The sequence below is a fragment of the Cherax quadricarinatus genome, chromosome 1 (assembly GCF_038502225.1).
Source record: "Cherax quadricarinatus isolate ZL_2023a chromosome 1, ASM3850222v1, whole genome shotgun sequence".
Taxonomy (NCBI): domain Eukaryota; kingdom Metazoa; phylum Arthropoda; class Malacostraca; order Decapoda; family Parastacidae; genus Cherax; species Cherax quadricarinatus.
The window spans coordinates 29069029-29092509 of NC_091292.1; the positions used below are offsets into that span (position 1 = coordinate 29069029).

The window sequence follows — 23481 nt, forward strand, 5'->3', positions numbered from 1 at the left end:
AGCAAGGGGCTAGTAACCCTTCTCCTGTATATATTACTAAGTGTAAAAGGAGAATCTTTCGTTTTTCCTTTTGGGCCACCCTGCCTCGGTGGGATACAGCCGGTGTGTTGAAAGAAGAAAAGAAGTACTAACTTTCTATTGTGTTAAACAGTTTACCCTCATGCTGCATAAATCACAGCACAAGTACAGTAAAACTATTAAAAATCTATTTTTTACATTCCACAATTGTATAAAATGTTCCATGTCATAAGCTGGGTTTTCAGTGACACCCCTCCCTACCCCTAAGCCTAGGGACAGATTACCTCAGTCTCCTCCTCATCTTCCAGTTTCTTTACATTGAACTAAAGAAGACACTGGCTGGTGAAATGTTTCCAGAATAAGGATTCCCAAGTCTTGGACAAGTGTCTTATTTATCAACTTGTTGGGTTTCTAAACCATTTATCCAACAGACCTCAAACCCTACCACTGTGTTCAGGTAACAGTGTCGAGGGTAACAGAGCATATGTGGTCTTGGTTCTGCAAGAACCGTCAGCATTCAGGCCATTACAAATTCAGCTGATGAAACAATGTTATAATTAGAGGTTCACTTCCTGGGAATAAATTTCATACATTAAAATTTTGTTTTTTAGTGGTCATTTCACCAGGAAAAACTTGGAACGCAATTTGGATGGTCATAGGAAAGGGCTGCCTGTATTGCTGTAATAATAATTATGCAAAAATTTATAGTATATTAATATTCCATGTAAAATATTTATCAGATAAGGAGAAGAGAGGTAGAAATGATGTAGAGAAGTAGATAGGTAAGGAGGGAGGCAGGTTCCTTGTTCTTCAAAAACATTATATTTAATCTCTCATTTGTTAGTATACATCATGTTATTCTTTGTTAGCATTTTATCATTTAGACCAGATGAAATTTATCTCTTCTCACTAAATGTCTCTACCTTCTTATCCACCATCTTACCATTTCCACTCTTAACTAAGAAGTCCATGTGCTTCCCAGGCTTTATCACTTCATAAAATTGTTTCTTATTTTCAGTAAAATTTATTAACCCTTTCAGGGTCCGTCCCGTAGATCTACGGCTTTACGTTCAGGGTCCAAACCGTAGATCTACGCCATGAGCTCAGCTCACTCTGATAAACTGTGAGTGGTACATTTGGGCGTAGATATGAGAGAATACATCTATGTGGTATGTGTGCACCACATAAAACAGATCCTGCAGCACACTGTGTATAATGAGAGAAAAAAAATGAAATCATGATTTTTCGATTAAAACAGCAACTTTGCAGTGTTTTTTCGTATGTTTTTTATAGTTGTATTTGCGATTTCTTGGTCTCATTTGATAGAATGGAAGACATATTACAGAAATAGAGATGATTTTGATTGGTTTTAGCACTGGAAATGGCTTGAAACTGAGCTCAAAGTAGCAGAAATGTTAAATTTTTGCCGATATTCAAGAGTAAACAAACGACCTCACACGTCTAATACACATCAGCTGGTGGGTCTGATATACATTCACAAATATGGTGATGATATTTATACAATTATTACAGTATTGCATAACAGTAAATCTTCTATTTTTTGGTGTGAATAAAAATTCATTATGTGAATAAAAAATCAAAATGGAATTTATTTGTAAAGCCTCAAAACATAACTAATGAACAGAGGAAATGTTAGTTTAGTGCCAGGAATGCCTACATTGTTCATTCTGGACCCTATTTTGAAATTGGAATATTTTGAACTTTGTGTTAAATTGGCCAAATTAACAATTTCCGATCACTTTATTTTGTAGTTGAAACAGTTGACTTGGCGATTTCTTGTGCTCAATCGATAGAATAGAAGTAATACTAGTGAAATAGCTAAGAATTTGTTTGACTGGAATAATGTAATTGGCCTAAAATGGGAGTCAAAGTCGGCAAAATCGCCGATTCGTAAATATCGCTGACACATCAAAATTCGCGAGAGCATAATTTCGTCAATTTTCCACCAAAGTTCGTACTTTTTGTTTTATTACCTTCACAAAAAGATTCTCTACGATTTCATAAGAAAAAATAACAAATTTTTTTTTTGAAAATTCTTGGACACTGGTGCGTGACTCCAGATTTGGGCCTTGGACCCTGAAAGGGTTAATAATGACTTACCAATTCTTTCAGTTGATCTCCCTCACCACTCCTCCTAAACTTTTTCCTTCTCCCACCTCTCCCTCCCTCTTTCCTCTGGTCCACTGTATCAGCAGACCAAGTCTGCTTTTATTGTCTATTTATATTACAGTTGTGTAAAATTAATTTCATAATTCAGAAATTTTGGACAGTTGGGATTATTGTCTACCCCCTTTTCCTATTAGTTCATTAATCCTTAAACTGTTCACGTTAGTAACGCTCCGAACATAGATCAACATTTTATTTCTCATTCCTGCAAAATTGGCATGATTGGCCTGAGGTGCCTAGTCAGTATAGAATAGGTCTTAACACTCAGTGTGTGCAGCATTAAAAAAATCTAGGACCATTTAGTACCTTGTGGGAGCACCAGTTCAATTGAGCACCAGCTAGGGCAAATAGTGTGGCAAACACTAGGGATTCACTGATGTCATGTCGTATTAGTATTCCCCTTTTAAGAGGAAAGTGATGTTGACCCAGAATATAGTGGCTTTGAGATGGATATGGCCACAGGCGGTCGAGAAAATATCAAAAACCTCGATAATAACCCATGTGCAACATTTGTGCAACATCCTTTCATTTCTGATACCACTGGTAGTGTCATCCTGCCAGAATGTCATACATATTCGGCAGGCTGGCTAGCTGGCTGACTGACTTTGGCTATCTGTCTGTATCTGTCTCTGTCTATCTTTGTCTATATCTCTGTCTATATCACTGTGTCTATATCTGTATCTCTGTCTCTCACAGGTCCACATAAGTACAGTTATTATACATGGTGTAAATTACCTAGGATAACCCAAAAATTCCAGGCAAAGTGCTATACAGTGCTTGTAGATACAAGGCATAATAATAATGATGCAAATAATATGCATTTTCACTTGCTCAGAATTCAGGGAGTGGCTCATAAACCAACAGGTTTATGAGCCGCTCCCTGAGACACAGAGAAAAGCAGACGGAGAAAGACACACACACAGGCAGACAGAAAAACAGACAAGCAGAGCTAGACAGATAGACAGACAGACAGGCATGTTTGTGTGTAACAGTGAAAACAAATAAAGCCAGGGTTCCCTGCAGCAATACACGATCATCAAGTGTCACTCCACTGCTGCAATGTCAGCAGTTTATTGACACTTGTATTACCACCATGCCTCAAGGAGTTTCATATATACAGTGGAACCTCTACTTACAAGTGCGTTCACGTGCAAGTTTTTCCAGATACAAGCAGTTGCTTGGTCGATTTTTTGCTTCCAGATGCGAGTGAAATTTCCAGATGCAAGCAGGCCTCAAGGGAGGTTTCTTGATGCTGGTGAGGGGCTCTTCATCTAAGGAATTCGATCTAAGTTGTTTGTTGGACTATCTTATTGAAACTTGGGCAATGTATGATTGAAAGGTGCTTCTTAACGTACACCAAAAATGAAAGAAATCGGACCATAAATAACAGTTCACTTCTCGGCCATTAGCCTCCCCTTAGCGGTATATTTTTGTATGGTTTTATGGTTGTATTCTCACTTTTTTGGTCTCATTTGATAGAATGGAAGATTGGTTTCATGATGAAAAGTACCTTGAAATTGAGCTCAAAGTAGCAGAAATGTTTGATTCTTTGGCAATGATCAAGAGTAAACAAATGATGTCACCGTCCAATACCTGTCCGATTGGCACTGTCTCTCAGCCTTCACATATTGGAAAGCTCTTCAACACGCTAGCAAAAGTGGGAGCAGACATCATGAGGTAGCAGTGGCAGACAACATGAAACAGCAGTGGCAGACATCATGAAGCAGCAGTGGCAGACAGCATGGCTGCTGTGGTGGCCCTATAAACCCTAACAACAACAATGACTGCCATCACCACTGGACTTGTGCACCAGCCTTCGTCGGGTGTGGATGTCTCTCTCGCCTAAGTATCAGTGACAAATTTCCCCCATTCTCTCTGGGACGCCTGTCCTCATCTATTTTGCCCGCCGGGCACTCTACAGGAGGGGCAACTGTTCATCGGCTTACTTTATCCAGTTCTATTTTATTTTTCCGTTCTGCAGAAAATTCTTTAATGGTCTTTGGTGGGAAGCCGGTTACTGAACTCAGGTGGGAGTATGGGCGTCCCTCTCTGCTGGGGCTTGGCAAAGGGGTCCACTGGATCTATTTGGAAACTTCAGGTTTCTATCTCTATTTACAAAGGAACTTTTGTTCCTTTTCTCTCATCACCCAGCCTTGGGCAACAATTTTTTATCGTGCCATAAAGAAACCGGTCTTGATACGGCTTATACTGTCAGTGGCCCTGATAAATCCAACAAAGAAAGAAAGACAAGAAGTTAACACCACCACTAGCCACATACATAATGATATGTATTTTATTATTTTATTATTTTATTATTTATTTTCATATAGTCGGACTTGAGTCCTGGAAATGGGAAGTACAATGCCTGCACTTTAAAGGAGGGGTTTGGGATATTGGCAGTTTGGAGGGATATGTTGTGTATCTTTATACGTATATGCTTCTAAACTGTTGTATTCTGAGCACCTCTGCAAAAACAGTGATTATGTGTGAGTGTGGTGAAAGTGTTGAATGATGATGAAAGCATTTTCTTTTTGGGGATTTTCTTTCTTTTTTGGGTCACCCTGCCTCGGTGGGAGACAGCCAACTTGTTGAAAAAAAAAAAATGTATTTTATTCATTCTAATATATATATCATGTTTATGTGTTATTAATATTGTTTATTATGTCATATTAGATGAAGTTTGGTAGATAAATAAGTCGTAGAGTTGATATTAGGGGAATTATTTAAGTATTTTGTCATGCCTGGAATTCGACTGGAATGGATTAATTCCATTTCAGTTAATTTAACCCTTTCAGGGTCTGTGCCATAGATCTACGGCTTTATGTTGAAGGTCCAAACCGTAGATCTACGCCATGAGCTCAGCTCACTCTGATAAGCTGTGAGTGCTAAATTTGGGCCTAGATATGAGAGAATACATCTATGTGGTATGTGTGTACCACATAAAACAAATCCTGCAGCACACAGTGCATAATGAGAGAAAAAAACTGAGACCGTAATTTTCGATTAAAACAGGAACTTTTGCAGTGTTTTTTCGTATGTTTTTTATAGTTGTATTTGCGATTTCTTGGTCTCATTTGATAGAATGGAAGATATAGTACTAAAACAGAGATGATTTTGATTGGTTTTAGTACTGAAAATGGCTTGAAACTTAGCTCAAAGTAGCGGAAATGTTAAATTTTTGCCAATGTTTAAGAGTAAATAAATGACCTCACATGTCTAATACACACCAGCTGGTGGGTCTAATATACGTTCACAAATGTGCTGATATTATTTATACAATTATTACAATATTACATGACAGTAAATCTTCTATTTTTTGGTTTGAATAAAAATTCATTATATGAAATAAAAATAAAAATGGAATTCATTTGTAAAGCCTCAAAACATAACTAATGAACAGAGGAAATGCTAGTTTAGTGCCAGGAATGCCTGCATTGTTTATTCTGGACCCTATTTTGAAATTGGAATATTTTGAACTTTGCACTAAATTGGCCAAATTACCAATTTCCAGTCACTTTATTTTGTAGTTGAAACAGTTGACTTGGCGATTTCTTGTGCTCAGTCGATAGAATAGAAGTGATACTAGTGAAATAGCTAAGAATTTGGTCGACTGGAATAAGGGAGTCAAAGTCGGCAAAATCGCTGATGCATAAATATTGCTGTCACATCAAAATTTGTGAGAGCATAATTTCATGAATTTTCCATCAAATTTCATACTTTTTGTTTTATTACCTTCAGAAAAAGATTCTCTACCATTTCATAAGAAAAAAATAAAATTATTTTTTGAAAATTCTTGGACATTTTTGTGCACTTTGAAATTTGGCCTCTGGACCCTGAAAGGGTTAAATAAGGAAAATTGACTGCAAACGAGCAAATCCAGATGTGAGCAAGGTTACGGAATGGATTAAACTTGTAAGTAGAGGTTAGATTGTACTCCAGCATGTCTAAAACATTGTTGAGAGCTATAAATACTTTGTATATACAGTGGACCCTCGCGTAACGCTATTAATCCGTTCCTGAGAGCTCAATGTTAGGCAAAATTATCGTTAGGCGAATTAATTTTCCCCATAAGGAATAATGGAAATCAAATTAATCCGTGCAAGACACCCAAAAGTATGAAAAAAAAATTTTTTTTACCACATGAAATATTAATTTTAATACACACAAACTGAAGAAGACATGCACAGTTACATGACACTTACCTTTATTGAAGATCTGGTGATGATTGATGGGATGGGAGGAGGGGAGAGTGTTGATGGCCTTAGTGTTTAGAAGGGGAATCCCCTTCCATTAGGACTTGAGGTGTCAAGTCCTTTTCCGGGGTTACTTCCCTTCTTCTTTTAACGCCACTAGGACCAGCTTCAGAGTCACTGGACTTCTGTCGCACAACATATCTGTCCATAGAAGTCTGTACCTCTCGTTCCTTTATGACTTTCCTAAAGTGTTTCACAACATTGTCAGTGTAATAGTCACCAGCATGGCTTGCAATAGCTGTCTGAGGGTGATTTTCATCCATAAAGGTTTGCACTTTAAGCCACATTGCACATATTTCCTTAATCTTTGAAGTAGGCAATTTCTTCAATTTCTCTCTCCCCTCCTCCGAAGCAGTTTTCTCAGGTGTGGCCTCTTGCTGTTGAAGATGATCTAGCAGCTCATCAGTGGTTAGTTCTTCATTGTCCTCCTCCACCAACTCTTCCACATCCTCCCCACTAACCTCCAACCCCAAGGACTTCCCCAATGCCACAATTGATACCTCAACTGGCATACGCTTCTCAGGGTTAGCCTCAAATCCTTCAAAATCCCTTTTGTCTACACATTCTGGCCACAGTTTCTTCCAAGCAGAGTTCAAGGCCCTCTTAGTCACTCCCTCCCAAGCCTTACCAATAAGGTTTACACAATTGAGGATATTAAAGTGATCTCTCCAAAACTCTCTTAGAGTCAAATGAGTTTCTGAGGTCACTACAAAGCACCTTTCAAACAGAGCTTTTGTGTACAGTTTTTTGAAGTTTGCAATGACCTGCTGGTCCATGGGCTGCAGGAGAGGAGTGGTATTAGGAGGCAAAAACTTCACCTTAATGAAGGTCATGTCACCACAAAGTTGCTCTGCCAAGTCTGTAGGATGACCAGGGGCATTGTCTAACACCAGGAGGCACTTAAGGTCTAATTTCTTTTCAATTAGGTAATTTTTCACAGTGGGGGCAAATGCATGGTGTAACCAGTCATAGAAAAAGTCCCTAGTGACCCATGCCTTACTGTTTGCCCTTCACAGCACACACAAATTAGCCTTGAGGATATTCTTTTGCCTGAACGCTCTGGGAGTTTCAGAGTGATACACCAATAAAGGCTTTACTTTGCAATCACCACTAGCATTGGCACACATTAACCGAGTAAGCCTGTCTTTCATAGGCTTATGTCCTGGGAGTGCCTTTTCCTCCTTAGTAATGTAGGTCCTGCTTGGCATTTTCTTCCAAAACAGGCCTGTTTCGTCACAATTAAACACTTGTTCAGGTTTCAGTCCTTCACTGTCTATGTACTCCTTGAATTCATGCACATATTTTTCAGCGCTTTGTGGTCCAAACTGGCAGCCTCACCATGCCTTATCACACTATGTATGCCACTATGATTCTTAAATCTCTCAAACCAACCTTTGCTGGCCTTAAATTCACTCACATCATCACTAGTTGCAGGCATTTTTCTAATTAAATCCTCATGCAACTTCCTAGCCTTTTCACTTATGATCGCTTGAGAGATGCTATCTCCTGCTATCTGTTTTTCGTTTATCCACACCAATAACAGTCTCTCAACATCTTCTATCACTTGCGATCTCTGTTTCGAAAACAAAGTTGCACCTTTGGCAAGAACAGCTTCCTTGATTGTCGTTTTCTTGGCCACAATAGTAGCGATGGTTGATTGTGGTTTTGTGTACAACCTGGCCAGCTCGGAGACACGCACTCCACTTTCATACTTAGCAATGATCTCTTTCTTCATATCCATAGTAATTCTCACCCTTATTCCTGTAGGGTTGGCACTAGAAGCTTTCTTGGGGCCCATGGTCACTTATTTTGCAGGTGAAATCACTAAAAACGCTGAAATAACATGAAATGTTCCGATTGTATGCTTGGATGTGACCGCGGAGGCTGGCTTGTAAACAATGCCACCGGCGGAACAAGCGAGGCTGGCTCAGGCCGCACATGGATGCGTCTCGGACAAATCCTGTTGAGCGAGTTTTTTAGCGCTAGGCGAGGCAAAATTTTAGCGATAAAATGTATCGCTAGATGGATTTAATGTTATGTGATGCCAACGTTAGGCGAGGGTCCACTCTATTTCTAGACAATAGTAAATGACCAAGGCAGGTGAAAATGTTCACCTGTTGGTGTGATTGTGACTACATTGGTACCCTGATTTTCAGGCATAATTCATTCGGAGTGCTACACAGGTAAATGTAGATCTACGTTTGGACAATTTAAGGGTTAATTAGAGGGTTCACTGTTAAAAACCAGAAAAGAGAAAACCATCTAAGTAACCTACTTTGTACCTAGCATAGTACAGTAGGGCCCCACTTTACGGCATTTCACCTTACAGAGTTCTGCTAAAACAGACATTTCAAATTATGACCAGAACTCGCTATGCAGCTCCCCCCATGTGACTTTCTAATATGGTCACCACGCCTCACCCGGTTTGTTTACATTCTCTGTGAGGTCCCTGGGCACCGCGTCTCTCCATTTTATCTGGAAACCAAAATTTCAAGTGTTTTAAAGTTATTTCATGTTTTATATATACAATAGTTCCCCCAAATTCACAGGGGTTGCATTCTAAGACCACCTGCGAATTTGGAAAAACCGCGAATTTTGGACGCTGTAAAAAAAATGCCTATAGATGCCTGTTTTTATAGTTTAAACCCTAAATATGCCCCCAAACACTTTAATTTCAAACTCAGCTTAATACATCACCCTTAAAAAAATAATATGTAAAGATAAACCCATATAGTACAATACTGTACTGCTATGTCTCCCACAGTGCTAGAATGTAAAATACTGATGTCACCCCCATATGTACTGTAATTCATGTAAGCCTGTTTTCTTTGGTGTACTGTAATTCATGCAACCCCGTTTTCTTTGCTATACATAGGGTAAATACTATACGGTAATAATTTAATTTAGTAAAAGTAAAGTTAAATGTACAGGTACTCACCGATAATGAATGATACCGATTGAAGATGATGATAATGAATTAGTATTATATTTTATGTGAAAATTTTGCTGAATTTACATCAATATTTATGTTACAAAATTATTAAATTGTATTTTTTCTTAATATTTAGCATTAAAACACATAAAAAAATAGATATTGCCACAAAAAAGCCAAAAAAAAATTTTGTGAATTTGCGGGAATTTCCGTGAACAATTATTAGTTAGGTTCTAAGGAAAAATCTGTGAATTACTGAAGCCATGAATTCAGAACCACGAATTCGTGAGGGTCCACTGTACTCTGATAATTATACTTATGTGTACCTGTACCTAAATAAACTTACACACTGTGCTGGCATGCAGGTACACATTAAAATCACTAAGAGTGTTTTATTAGTCTTGACAACACCATATTAATGCGGCTTCTTCTCACTTAGCGATGTACTCGTTTACGATGCCTCGGACTTACGACGGGCTCTCTGACCAGTATGCATATCTAAATAATGTATATTAGAGCTGATTTCCTCTATTCTGTTTATTACAATATATAGCACACTACTGTATAAACATTTAAAAATATACTAAAATGTTACAAATGGTGCAAAGGTGACATTAAAGTAATATCAAAGATATATTTTTTTTTTTATTATCACACTGGCCAATTCCCACCAATGCAGGGTGGCCCGAAAAAGAAAAACTTTCACCATCATTCACTCCATCACCGTCTTGCCAGAAGGGTGCTTTACACTAAGTTTTTAAACTGCAACATTTACACCCCTCCTTCAGAGTGCAGGCACTGTACTTCCCATCTCCAGGACTCAAGTCCGGCCTGCCGGTTTCCCTGAACCCCTTCATAAATGTTACTTTGCTCACACTCCAACAGCACGTCAAGTATTAAAAACCATTTGTCTCCATTCACTCCTATCAAACACGCTCATGCATGCCTGCTGGAAGTCCAAGCCCCTCGCACACAAAACCTCCTTTACCCCCTCCCTCCAACCTTTCCTAGGCCGACCCCTACCCCGCCTTCCTTCCACTACAGGCTGATACATTCTTGAAGTCACTCTGTTTCGCTCCATTCTCTCTACATGTCCGAACCACCTCAACAACCCTTCCTCAGCCCTCTGGACAACAGTTTTGGTAATCCCGCACCTCCTCCTAACTTCCAAACTACGAATTCTCTGCATTATATTCACACCACACATTGCTCGCAGACATGACATCTCCACTGCCTCCAGCCTTCTCCTCGCTGCAACATTCATCACACATGCTTCACACCCATATAAGAGCGTTGGTAAAACTATACTCTCATACATTCCCCTCTTTGCCTCCAAGGACAAAGTTCTTTGTCTCCACAGACTCCTAAGTGCACCACTCACCCTTTTCCCCTCATCAATTCTATGATTCACCTCATCTTTCATAGACCCATCCGCTGACACGTCCACTCCCAAATATCTGAATACATTCACCTCCTCCATACTCTCTCCCTCCAATCTGATATCCAATCTTTCATCACCTAATCTTTTTGTTATTCTCATAACCTTACTCTTTCCTGTATTCACTTTCAATTTTCTTCTTTTGCACACCCTACCAAATTCATCCACCAATCTCTGCAACTTCTCTTCAGAATCTCCCAAGAGCACAGTGTCATCAGCAAAGAGCAACTGTGACAACTCCCACTTTATGTGTGATTCTTTATCTTTTAACTCCACACCTCTTGCCAAGACCCTCGCATTTACTTCTCTTACAACCCCATCTATAAATATATTAAACAACCATGGTGACATCACACATCCTTGTCTAAGGCCTACTTTTACTGGGAAATAATTTCCCTCTTTCCTACATACTCTAACTTGAGCCTCACTATCCTCGTAAAAACTCTTCACTGCTTTCAGTAACCTACCTCCTACACCATACACCTGCAACATCTGCCACATTGCCCCTCTATCCACCCTGTCATATGCCTTTTCCAAATCCATAAATGCCACAAAGACCTCTTTAGCCTTATCTAAATACTGTTCACTTATATGTTTAACTGTAAACACCAGGTCCACACACCCCCTACTTTTCCTAAAGCCTCCTTGTTCATCTGCTATCCTATTCTCCATCTTACTCTTAATTCTTTCAATAATAACTCTACCATACACTTTGCCAGGTATACTCAACAGACTTATCCCCCTATAATTTTTGCACTCTCTTTTATCCCCTTTGCCTTTATACAAAGGAACTATGCATGCTCTCTGCCAATCCCTAGGTACCTTACCCTCTTCCATACATTTATTAAATAATTGCACCAACAATTCCAAAACTATATCCCCACCTGCTTTTAACATTTCTATCTTTATCCCATCAATCCCGGCTGCCTTACCCCCTTTCATTTTACCTACTGCCTCACGAACTTCCCCCACACTCACAACTGGCTCTTCCTCACTCCTACAAGATGTTGTTCCTCCTTGCCCTATACATGAAATCACAGCTTCCCTATCTTCATCAACATTTAACAATTCCTTAAAATATTCCCTCCATCTTCCCAATACCTCTAACTCTCCATTTAATAACTCTCCTCTCCTATTTTTAACTGACAAATCCATTTGTTCTCTAGGCTTTCTTAACTTGTTAATCTCACTCCAAAACTTTTTCTTATTTTCAACAAAATTTGTTGATAACATCTCACCCACTCTCTCATTTGCTCTCTTTTTACATTGCTTCACCACTCTCTTAACCTCTCTCTTTTTCTCCATATACTCTTCCCTCCTTGCATCACTTCTACTTTGTAAAAACTTCTCATATGCTAACTTTTTCTCCCTTACTACTCTCTTCACATCATCATTCCACCAATCGCTCCTCTTCTCTCCCGCACCCACTTTCCTGTAACCACAAACTTCTGCTGAACACTCTAACACTACATTTTTAAACCTACCCCATACCTCTTCGACCCCATTGCCTATGCTCTCATTAGCCCATCTATCCTCCAATAGCTGTTTATATCTTACCCTAACTGCCTCCTCTTTTGGTTTATAAACCTTCACCTCTCTCTTCCCTGATGCTTCTATTCTCCTTGTATCCCATCTTCCTTTTACTCTCAGTGTAGCTACAACTAGAAAGTGATCTGATATATCTGTGGCCCCTCTATAAACATGTACATCCTGAAGTCTACTCAACAGTCTTTTATCTACCAATACATAATCCAACAAACTACTGTCATTTCGCCCTACATCATATCTTGTATACTTATTTATCCTCTTTTTCTTAAAATATGTATTACCTATAACTAAACCCCTTTCTATACAAAGTTCAATCAAAGGGCTCCCATTATCATTTACACCTGGCACCCCAAACTTACCTACCACACCCTCTCTAAAAGTTTCTCCTACTTTAGCATTCAGGTCCCCTACCACAATTACTCTCTCACTTGGTTCAAAGGCTCCTATACATTCACTTAACATCTCCCAAAATCTCTCTCCTCTGCATTCCTCTCTTCTCCAGGTGCATACACGCTTATTATGACCCACTTCTCGCATCCAACCTTTACTTTAATCCACATAATTCTTGAATTTACACATTCATATTCTCTTTTCTCCTTCCATAACTGATCATTCAACATTACTGCTACCCCTTCCTTTGCTCTAACTCTCTCAGATACTCCAGATTTAATCCCATTTATTTCCCCCCACCGAAACTCCCCTGCCCCCTTCAGCTTTGTTTTGCTTAGGGCCAGGACATCCAACTTCTTTTCATTCATAACATCAGCAATCATCTGTTTCTTGTCATCCGCACTACATCCACGCACATTTAAGCATCCCAGTTTTATAAAGTTTTTCTTCTTCTCTTTTTTAGTAAATGTCTACAGGAGAAGGGGTTACTAGCCCATTGCTCCCGGCACTTTAGTCGCCTCATACGACACACATGGCTTACTCTCTTTTGTCCCCTTTGCCTTTATACAAAGGAACTATGCATGCTCTCTGCCAATCCCTAGGTACCTTACCCTCTTCCATACATTTATTAAATAATTGCACCAACCACTCCAAAACTATATCCCTACCTGCTTTTAACATTTCTATCTTTATCCCATCAATCCCAGCTGCCTTACCCCCTTTCATTTTACCTACTGCCTCACGAACTCACCCCACACTCACAACTGGCTCTTCCTCACTCCTACAAGATGTTATTCCTCCTTGCCCTATACACGAAATCACAGCTTCCCTATCTTCATCAACATTTAACAATTCCTCAAAATATTCCCTCCATCTTCCCAATACCTCTAACTCTCCATTTAATAACTCTCCTCTCCTATTTTTAACTGACAAATCCATTTGCTCTCTAGGCTTCCTTAACTTGTTAATCTCACTCCAAAACTTTTTCTTATTTTCAACAAAATTTGTTGATAACATCTCACCCACTCTCTCATTTGCTCTCTTTTTACATTGCTTCACCACTCTCTTAACCTCTCTCTTTTTCTCCATATACTCTTCCCTCCTTGCATCACTTCTACTTTGTAAAAACTTCTCATATGCTAACTTTTTCTCCCTTACTACTCTCTTTACATCATCATTCCACCAGATGGTTGGCACAAACCCACTGCCATTATAGTACAGTGGACCCTCACCTAACGATATTAATCCGTTCCTGAGATCTCATCGTTAGCCGAAATTATCGTTAGCCGAAGTAATTTTCCCCATAAGAAATAATGGAAATCAAATTAATCTGTTCCTGACACCCCAGAGTATGAAAAAAAATTTCCACATGAAATATACACTTTTATACACCCAAAAAAGAAGAAGACGTGCACAATTACTACTCTACTAAATAAAGAATACACGACACTTACCTTTATTGAAGATCTGGTGATGATTGATGGGATGGGAGGAGGGGAGATGGGGGAAGTTGTTTTTGTTTGGAAGAGGAATCCCCTTCCATAAGGACTTGAGGTAGCAAGTCCTTTTCTGGAATTACTTCCCTTCTTCTTTTAATGCCACTAGGACCAGCTTGAGAGTCACTGGACCTCTGTCGCACAACAGATCTGTCCATAGAGCTCTGTACCTCACATTCCCTTAAGATTTGCCTAAAATGGGCCACAGCATTGTCATTGTAATGGTCACCAGCACAGCTTGCAATAGCTGTGTTAGGGTGATTTTCATCCATAAAGGTTTGCAGTTCAACCCACTTTGCACACATTTCCTTAATCTCTTTTTTCAATTCCATACTAATTCTCGCCCTTTTTACCACAGGGTTGGCACTAGAAGCTTTCTTGGGGCCCATGGTGACTTATTTTGCAGTTACAAGCACTAAAAACACTGGGATAATGCAAAATGTACCACATGTATGTATGCTAGATGCGACTGCACTGGCTGGCTTGTAAACACTAGCACCCATGGGGCAGTGTGGACAGGTCCTGGACGAATCACTTTGGGCAAGTTTTTTGTTAGGCGGAGCAAAATTTTTACACTCAAACACTTCGTTAGGTAGATTTAACGTTATGCAATGCGTTCGTTAGGCGAGGGTCCACTGGATGCTCCTTGTTTAGTGACGAATTTGTTTACCAAGGCAATCTTAGGAACGGAACTCCATCGTTAAGTGAAGAGAGGCTGTAATGATAATAATAATAATATGCAATAACAGTCACTCTGAAGCGCATTAACCCTTTCAGGGTCCGTGCCGAAGATCTACGGCTTTACATTCAGAGTCCAAACCGTAGATTTACGCCATGAGCTCAGCTCACTCTGATAAGCTGTGAGCAGTAAATCTGGGCCTAGATATGAGAGAATATATCTATGTGGTATGTGTGTACCACATAAAACAAATCCTGCAGCGCACAGTACATAATGAGAGAAAAAAAACTGAGACCGTAATTTTCGATTAAAACAGTGACTTTGCAGTGCTTTTTGTATGTTTTCTATAGTTGTATTTACAATTTCTTGGTCTCATTTGATAGAATGGAAGATATGCTACAGAAATAGAGATGATTTTGATTGGTTTAAGTACTGGAAACAGCTTGAAACTGAGCTCAAAGTAGCAGAAATGTTAAATTTTTGCCGATGTTCAAGAGTAAACAAATGACTTCACAAGTCTAATACATGACAGCTGGTGGGTCTGATATACATTCAAAAATGTGGTGATATTATTTATACAATTATTACAGTATTGCATAACAGTAAATCTTCTATTTTTTTGGTTTGAATAAAAATTTATTATGTGAATAAAAAATCAAAATGGAACTCATTTGTAAAGCCTGAAAACGTAACTAATGAACAGAGGAAATGTTAGTTTAGTGCCAGGAATGCCTGCATTGTTTATCCTGGACCCTATTTTGAAATTGGAATATTTTGAACTTTGCATTAAATTGGCCAAATTACCAATTTCTGGTCACTATTTTGTAGTTGATACAGTTGACTTGGCGATTTCTTGTGTTCAATCGATAGATTAGAAGTAATACTAGTGAAATAGCTAAGAATTTGGTTGACTGGAATACTGTAATTGCCCTCAAATGGGAGTCAAAGTCAGCAAAATCGCCGATGTGTAAATATAGCCGACACATCAAAATTTGCGAGAGCATAATTTCGTAAATTTTCCATCAAATTTCGTACTTTTTGTTTTATTACCTTCAGAAAAAGATTCTCGACCATTTCATAAGAAAAAATAACAAAATTATTTTTTGAAAATTCTTGGACCCTGGTGCACACTTTGAAATTTGGTCTCTGGAACCTGAAAGGGTTAAATGTAATATATTACATTAATATAAACATTTTCATTATTCCATGATATTTTTTCAAAATTATACAATAAACACGCTACGTAACATATCAGCACGATAAATACATCCCACAGTTGAATAAATATGAGATGTTATGTGTAGAATAGATGAACGTGTATGAACCAAAACCAGACGTTTGTCTGGTTGTTTACATACTACATGTTTCTCTCTCATTTACTTGTTCTCTCTTGTTTATTTGTTTTTCCTCGTTTACTCACCTCTCACTCTACATTAAGACTACAAATATTTTAAGGTAAGTAATAAGTGTACTGTATATGCATTTTATCGCTCTAGGGCACTTTAAATGTACGTAGTATATTACGTGTGGGTGGGGTGGCCTGGCTGGCTACCATTACCTCCCACACCTGACTTCCTACAAATAAATACTATTCATCTCTCGCCCTACATTAAGACAGCAAATATTTTAAGGTAAGTAATGAGTGTACTGTATGTGTATTTTACTTTTTATTGTTTTTAATGCCTAGTATTGTTGCTAACTTAATATATGTTAGTGTAAATTTGTTATCTGGCATTTATATGCATTTATAAAGTGGAAAAAATGGCATTCTGCTTTCTGGCAATGTCCGCTTTCCAGTGGTAGCCTGGAGCCTAACCTGCCGTATAAGTGGGACCCTGCTGATTGCACAGTTGACAAAAGTACTTCAGTGAACTTTGAGAATGAGTCAAAAGTACAATTTACTAAATTGATTTTGTTCATTATTTCAAATATCCATTATATCAAGGTCTGTTGCATTTAGGGTTTACTGTACTCAGTTGATCTGTTAATTTTTAATTTAGTAATTATTTAACTGTCTCTAACTTTTTTCAAATTAGAAAATTGTATATTGTATGTTTTCTTACAGGTGTAGTGTCTATACTGGACCCACTGGACTATGAAAGAGCACACTCCTACCAGCTGACAGTTCAGGCAACGGATGGGGGTGAGCCGCCTCTCTCTAATCATGCAACCATCAATGTCACTGTTACCGATATCAATGATAATGAGCCAATTTTTCTGCAGAATTCCTACTCTGTGATTGTTAATGAAGCTGCAATCATTGGAGAGAGATTGATACAGGTAAAGCCATCACTCTTTTGCAGGTTTACATTCCCATATAAATTATCATTATTATCAGATCAGTAGAAAAAGTGTTAAACCTGTAGGAGTCATACAGCACCTGGGTACTAAGGTAAACAGGTTTGATGCAAGGGGAGAGTTCCTCTCATCCCTCACATCAGGAGCTTTCTTCTGGCATGAAGGCACCCCCATGGAAGAACTATTGAATAAATGATGAAGAATAAAAGTCACAATACTGTGGCTGGAACACTTCACAAATAACCTACATTTGCAAGAGAAAACTAACTTTTTGGCCTGTCCTAGATAATTATGGTTTGATAATGATCCAGTATGGATGGAAACTGTTGCCTCAGGTTTGCTTTTCTAAGTGGGTTATTTGTGGAAAGTGGACTGTACCAATGGGACAATTTCATACCATTGCAAGAAAATACCTCAAGTACTTAAAATATCATAGTTTAATTAAGTACAGCCTCTCCTTACTTAACGATGGAGTTCTGTTCTTAAAACCATGTCGGCAAACGAATTCGTTGCTAAGCAAGGAGCATACTATAATGGTAGTGGGTTTGTGTCAGCCATCTTTGATATTGTTTGAATGTCACCTTTGCACCATTTATAAAATTTTTAGTATATTTTTAAATGTTTATACAGTAGTGTACTATATATTGTAATAAACAGAATAGAGGAAATCATCTCTAATATACATTATTTAGGTAAGCATACTGGTTAGAGAGCCTGTCATAAGTCCGAGTCGTTGGTAAACGAGTAAATCACTAAGTGAGGAGAGGCTGTATTAGACTGTCACATTTCACCCTTTCAGGGTCCAGAGGCCAAATTTCAGGGTCCAAGAATTTTCGAAAAAAAATTTTTGTTATTTTTTCTTATGAAATGATAGAAAATCTTTTTCTGAAGGTAATAAAACAAAAAGTACGAAATTTGATGAAAAATTGACGAAATTATACTCTTGTAAATTTTGATGTGTCAGCGATATTTAAGCATCGGCGATTTTGCCGACTTTGACTCCCATTTTAGGCCAATTACATTATTCCAGTCGACCAAATTCTTAGCTATTTCACTAGTATTACTTCTATTCTATCAATTGAGCACAAGAAATCGCCAAGTCAACTGTTTCAACTACAAAAAGCGATCGGAAATTGGTAATTTGGCCAATTTAACACAAAGTAAAAATATTCCAATTTCAAAATGGGGTCCAGAATAAACAGTGCAGGCATTCCTGGCACTAAACTAACATTTTCTCTGTTCATTAGTTATGTTTTGAAGCTTTACAATTGAATTCCATTTTGATTTTCTATTCATATAATGAATTTTTATTCAAACCAAAAAATAGAAGATTTACTGTTATGCGTTATTGTAATAATTGTATAAATAATATCACCATATTTGTGAATGTATATTAGATCCACCAGCTGGTGTGTATTAGATGTGTGAGGTCATTTGTTTACTCATGAACATCGGCAAAAATTTAACATTTCCTCCACTTTCAGCTCAGTTTCAATTCATTTCTAGTACTAAAACTAATCAAAATTATCTCTATTTCTGTAATATATCTTTCATTCTATCAAGTGAGCCCAAGAAATTGCAAATACAACTATAAAAAAATATGAAAAAACACTGTAAAGTTGCTGTTTTAATCGAAAATTACAGCCTCAATTTTTTTCTCTCATTATGCTCTGTGTGCTGCAGGATTTGTTTTATGTGATGCACACATACCACATAGATGTATTCTCTCATATCTAGGCCCAAATTTACCACTCACAACTTATCAGAGTGAGCTGAGCTCATGGCATAGATCTACGGTTTGGACCCTCAACTCAAAGCTGTAGAACTACGGCACGGACCCTGAAAGGGTTAAGAAATATAATAGGTTTCCTGAGTCTACAGTACATCAAATTACACATATCTGCTACTTGTAACAACATTATTCACATTGGAATTATGGTTGGTCATCCAGAAAGTCATCTCAAGATGTTGCCAATCATGAGTAATTTAAGTCTGAGCGAGAGTCTCTATTAAATTTTTGTTTTAAGGGCAGTATTGTATTGTTTCATTAAATTAAACAAAATATGGTGCAGTAATAGTGTATTAAAGTAACTCTGTGTATATTTAAGTTTAATTGTTTATGAGGGACTGTGTGTGATATCCCCCTGCACTACATGACCATTAGATGCAGAAGTTACCACCGAGTCATTGGATATTGCAAGCTTGAGAACTTGGAAGCCTTAATTAAGTCCCATCAGGATTGTAGAAGTATCACAAATATCAGTTAACATTTTACTTAAAATTCAACACAGTTTGAGACTTGAGTAAGGTCAGTTTGTTACACGAGCCATAATACATAAGATTTTTTGTTAGGCCTTTTAGTTTTATTTATTATGTAAAATTTTATTAATAAATGTAGATTTTTATAATTGTGTATTTAAGTTAGGTGCATTGTGCCATGTAATTATTTAGAATCAATATTAAGTAAAATTTTCATGGTTTGTGGGTCAGATTTTTATGCATTAATATTAAAAGTGTGTCTAGGAACAACACTAGCAAGTGTACAGTGCGTTATAAGGGAAAGAAAACTAGTGCATGTCAGCCATCACTAATCTGCATCATTGGGACCTGTAGTGTGCTAGATTGCATAGTTACGTTAGAATGCACTTAATTATTCTATCAGTAGAGAGACTTTCTGCTACATCTTCCTGATTTTCATTACTGCTTTCTCCTCCACTGGCTTTCTGCTGTGGATTTACAACCATCTGAACAATTTTTTGAGTCAGAATAATAATGAAATTTGAGTCAGTATAATGATGAAATTTTAAATTATGCTAGCTAAAATTAGTGTCGGATTATTGATAGAACCGGATAACCGATTGCCGGATTAGTGATGGCCGACCTGTATCAGTCTCTACAAAATTAGGCCAATGCTATCATTACCAAATGTATTAAAATTTAGTACTTGTAGGCATGATGGACTTATATTTGTTTGGTACAGTTTCAAGAAACATGGATTTTTTATTATGATTATTTTGGGAAATCGGATTGATTCTTTTGTCTGTTGTTTCAGGATAAAAATTATACTGCTCTAAAATAAATCATCCAAATTTTCATAATCTATTGAACTAGAAGAAAAGGTAGAACAATTGCAAGAGTTAGATTTTAATTCTCTGTGCAACTGTTTGATTAGTTGAAGTAGGAGGAATAAAAATCTTGCCCCCCTGTCAGATGCTGGTTGTCAGCTGTGGCCATTCTCTTATCCATTTGTTTTCAGGTTGGTTGCTAGACAATGATGTCCATATAATTGTTGGCTGGTTAAGAAAGCACCCACTATATATTCTTTTAGAGACTTGCCTCTTCCCTCTAACATCTCAATATGATACTGGTCTTAATGTAAAATTAACCTTTGTAAGTTTATTTACTGCTAGTGTATGGTTGCTTCTAATACAAACCTGACAGTGCCTAGTGACAATGAGCAAGACATATGCAACACTGGGCATATTTTTTGGAAAAACATTTTTGCCTGCACTGAGGTTGTCATCAGTAAAATACAGAGATGAGGAACTGATTTCCTGAAACTACCTTTCCGCTTTATCTACTGTCTCCAGGATTGTAATTTGTGTCCATCTTTGACTTATGAAGATTTCAGTGCAGGCAAAATATATCAGTAAAGATACCTTGTGTTGCACATGTGTCTTACCCATGAATTTGTTGGTATTGTATACCATTTGTAATATAATAAGTGCCTTGTGACTCCTAAGAACAAGCTGCTGCATTAATGAATGTCTTGTAAATGTCAGATGTGCCTCTGATCCCTGGTTTGGGAAATAATTTGGGGGGGCTACATCTATGCTCACAGTGAATTTCAAGGCAGAAGTGATTGTAGATCTGGAAAATGTACAAAGGTCCACATAGAAACAGTAAAACATCTGAACTACTGGGAATGCTCAAAGTGCTTGAATTGTTCTCTTTGGGATGGAGAAGAGAAATACCTGGTAATATACATATTTTAGATATGCGATAATGATTTACTGGAGCAAGAGATATGAAAGAAAATGTACCGTACAATAAATCCAGCGAAAACCAGGTGTCATGAGTACATCATCTATGGCCCAAGGCTTATCAACGTATTTCCAACAGAAATCAAACATTGTCAGAATGAAGACAGAAGTTTTCAAGAAGAATCACTATCTCCTGTAAATTCCTGATCAGTGGGGCTGAAACGGTTGACTAGGTAGCCAGTAAAGAAGCCTGGCCTGAAGTTGGGCAGCAAGGGCAGTGCAATGCTAAAGCAGAATACCCTCAAAAATGAGCTCCAGGACAGGGTCAAGATACATGAAACTGTCACACAGCAGTTCCTTGAAGGGAAGATTTGGGTCCTTGGATGAGTAGCTGGGACTATGCACCTTTGAGGAGATGGGATGAATCCTAGCTTCTGTGAGCCTAACTAATTATAAGGCAAAACTAGGTCAGCCCTTTTTTTTTTTTCTTTTTTTTTTAAATTTGAAATGTCAGTTTAAAAATAAATGCAGTCTTTATTAATTTTTTTTTTGAGATACTGAAATTAAATAACTCTGATACTCCTTGAAAATTTTCTACATCATTTGGTAATTTTTTTGTCATCACTATAACTATGTACAACCCCCATGAAGGAATATTGAAGCTTGGTATAGATGGAAGGTGCAAGCATGTTTGGAGAAGGGTTGGAAAGAGACAGTGAAATTCAGGACTTAAACACACAGCAGTCACACATGAAAATTGTAATTTGAATCAAGTGGAAATGAGTTGTCTCTGGGATATGTGCTGTTGTTCATTACTGAACTAGGATATCTGTGATCTGTTCGAAAACCAGCAAGGGGGTAGCATTGCTGAATGTATTATTTATTTCTCCATGGGGAAGTGGAACAGAATTCTTCCTCCATAAGCCATGCGTGTCATAAGAGGCGACTAAAATGCCAGGAGCAAGGGGGCTAGTAACCCCTTCTCCTGTAACATTATTAGTTAAAACAAGAAACTTTCATTTTTTTTTGGGGGGGGGGGGATACGGCCAGTTTGCTGAAAGAAGAAGATTTTGCTTTGGTGGGAAATAGGAGATGTGTAATGAAAAAACGTTTGAGAATGATTGCTAAAGTCTATTTTACTTCAGTTTGACATATGTTATGATGTAAAGCCTGCACTAGTTTATGATGCAGTATATTTTTAATTATTTAATTTTTTTTATAGAGATATCAGAATGTAAGATTTATCATATTATACATTCTAGAGTTAATTAACATCAGAGTGGTACATTAAATAGTTATAGACATTTGCTTGAATATTCTTAAGTTAAAGATAAATGATTAAAGTTTAAAGATTCTTTATTTCAATATGATACAATGTTTAGGCAACTAAAATGCTGGGAGCAAGGGGCTAGTAACCCCCTCTCCTGTATACATTACTAAATTTAAAAGGAGAAACTTTCATTTTACCTTTTGGGCCACCCTGCCTTGGTGGGATACAGCTGGTTTGTTGAAAGAAAGATGATGATATAGTGTTTGTACAGAGATGGGTGACATCTAGGTGTGCATGCAGAAAGCCCTTGGTATGCAGAGCATTTCGGGCAAACTTAAGCCAGTAATTAAGGCAGTAATTAATGTATTGCATATATATACGGTCTCAAGTGGTTTTACATACTTGTAAAAGATCACCTAGTTAGGAACCAGTTGTTTAAATATTAATGGACACTATTACTAAATACATATATGTTTCATCCAGGTGGTAGCAACTGATTTGGACAGCCTGGCAAATGGTAGAATTACCTATGGCATTGCTAATGGAGATCCTAATCATCAATTCCGTATTGACCAGCTATCGGGTTGGGTGTCGGTGGCAGGTCCCCTAGACAGGGAGTCCATTGCCTCTTATAACCTTGAAGTAATTGCTTTGGATCAAGGCATCCCTCAGAGGTCAGGGTCAGTCATGGTGAATATTGAAGTGAGTGATGCAAATGATAATCCACCTGTGTTTGTAGAAACAAATCACACGGCATATGTTCAGGTATGTAATAATTACTCTTTATTATTTAAGTAAATTAATTATGCAAGAAATATAAATGTTATATGAAGACCAGAAGTACTGTACTGTAATTACCTACTTATTTCCCTATTTCTGTTTAATGGTTCTTATGAACCATTAAAAGAATCCTTCCCAACCAATCCTACCCCTAAATTAACAATGTCAAGCTTCCCTACTACTATTTTCACCAGTTATGCCACCTTCCA

General features: G+C 37.8%; 1 protein-coding gene across 9 annotated transcripts in view; it reads left to right on the forward strand.

The window, feature by feature from the left end:
* kug (FAT atypical cadherin kugelei) overlaps positions 1-23481 on the forward strand; it is a 913302-nt gene that overhangs the window by 831045 nt on the left and 58776 nt on the right. For all 9 annotated transcript variants that reach the window (XR_011394610.1, XR_008406862.2, XM_070104239.1 and 6 more), the window contains 2 exons: positions 17007-17221; positions 22976-23257. Coding sequence is in view for 7 of the 9 variants with exons in the window: in XM_070104239.1 (XP_069960340.1) it covers positions 17007-17221; positions 22976-23257 (497 nt within the window). In the remaining 2 variants the exon portion in view is untranslated. The remainder of the gene's footprint in view (positions 1-17006; positions 17222-22975; positions 23258-23481) is intronic.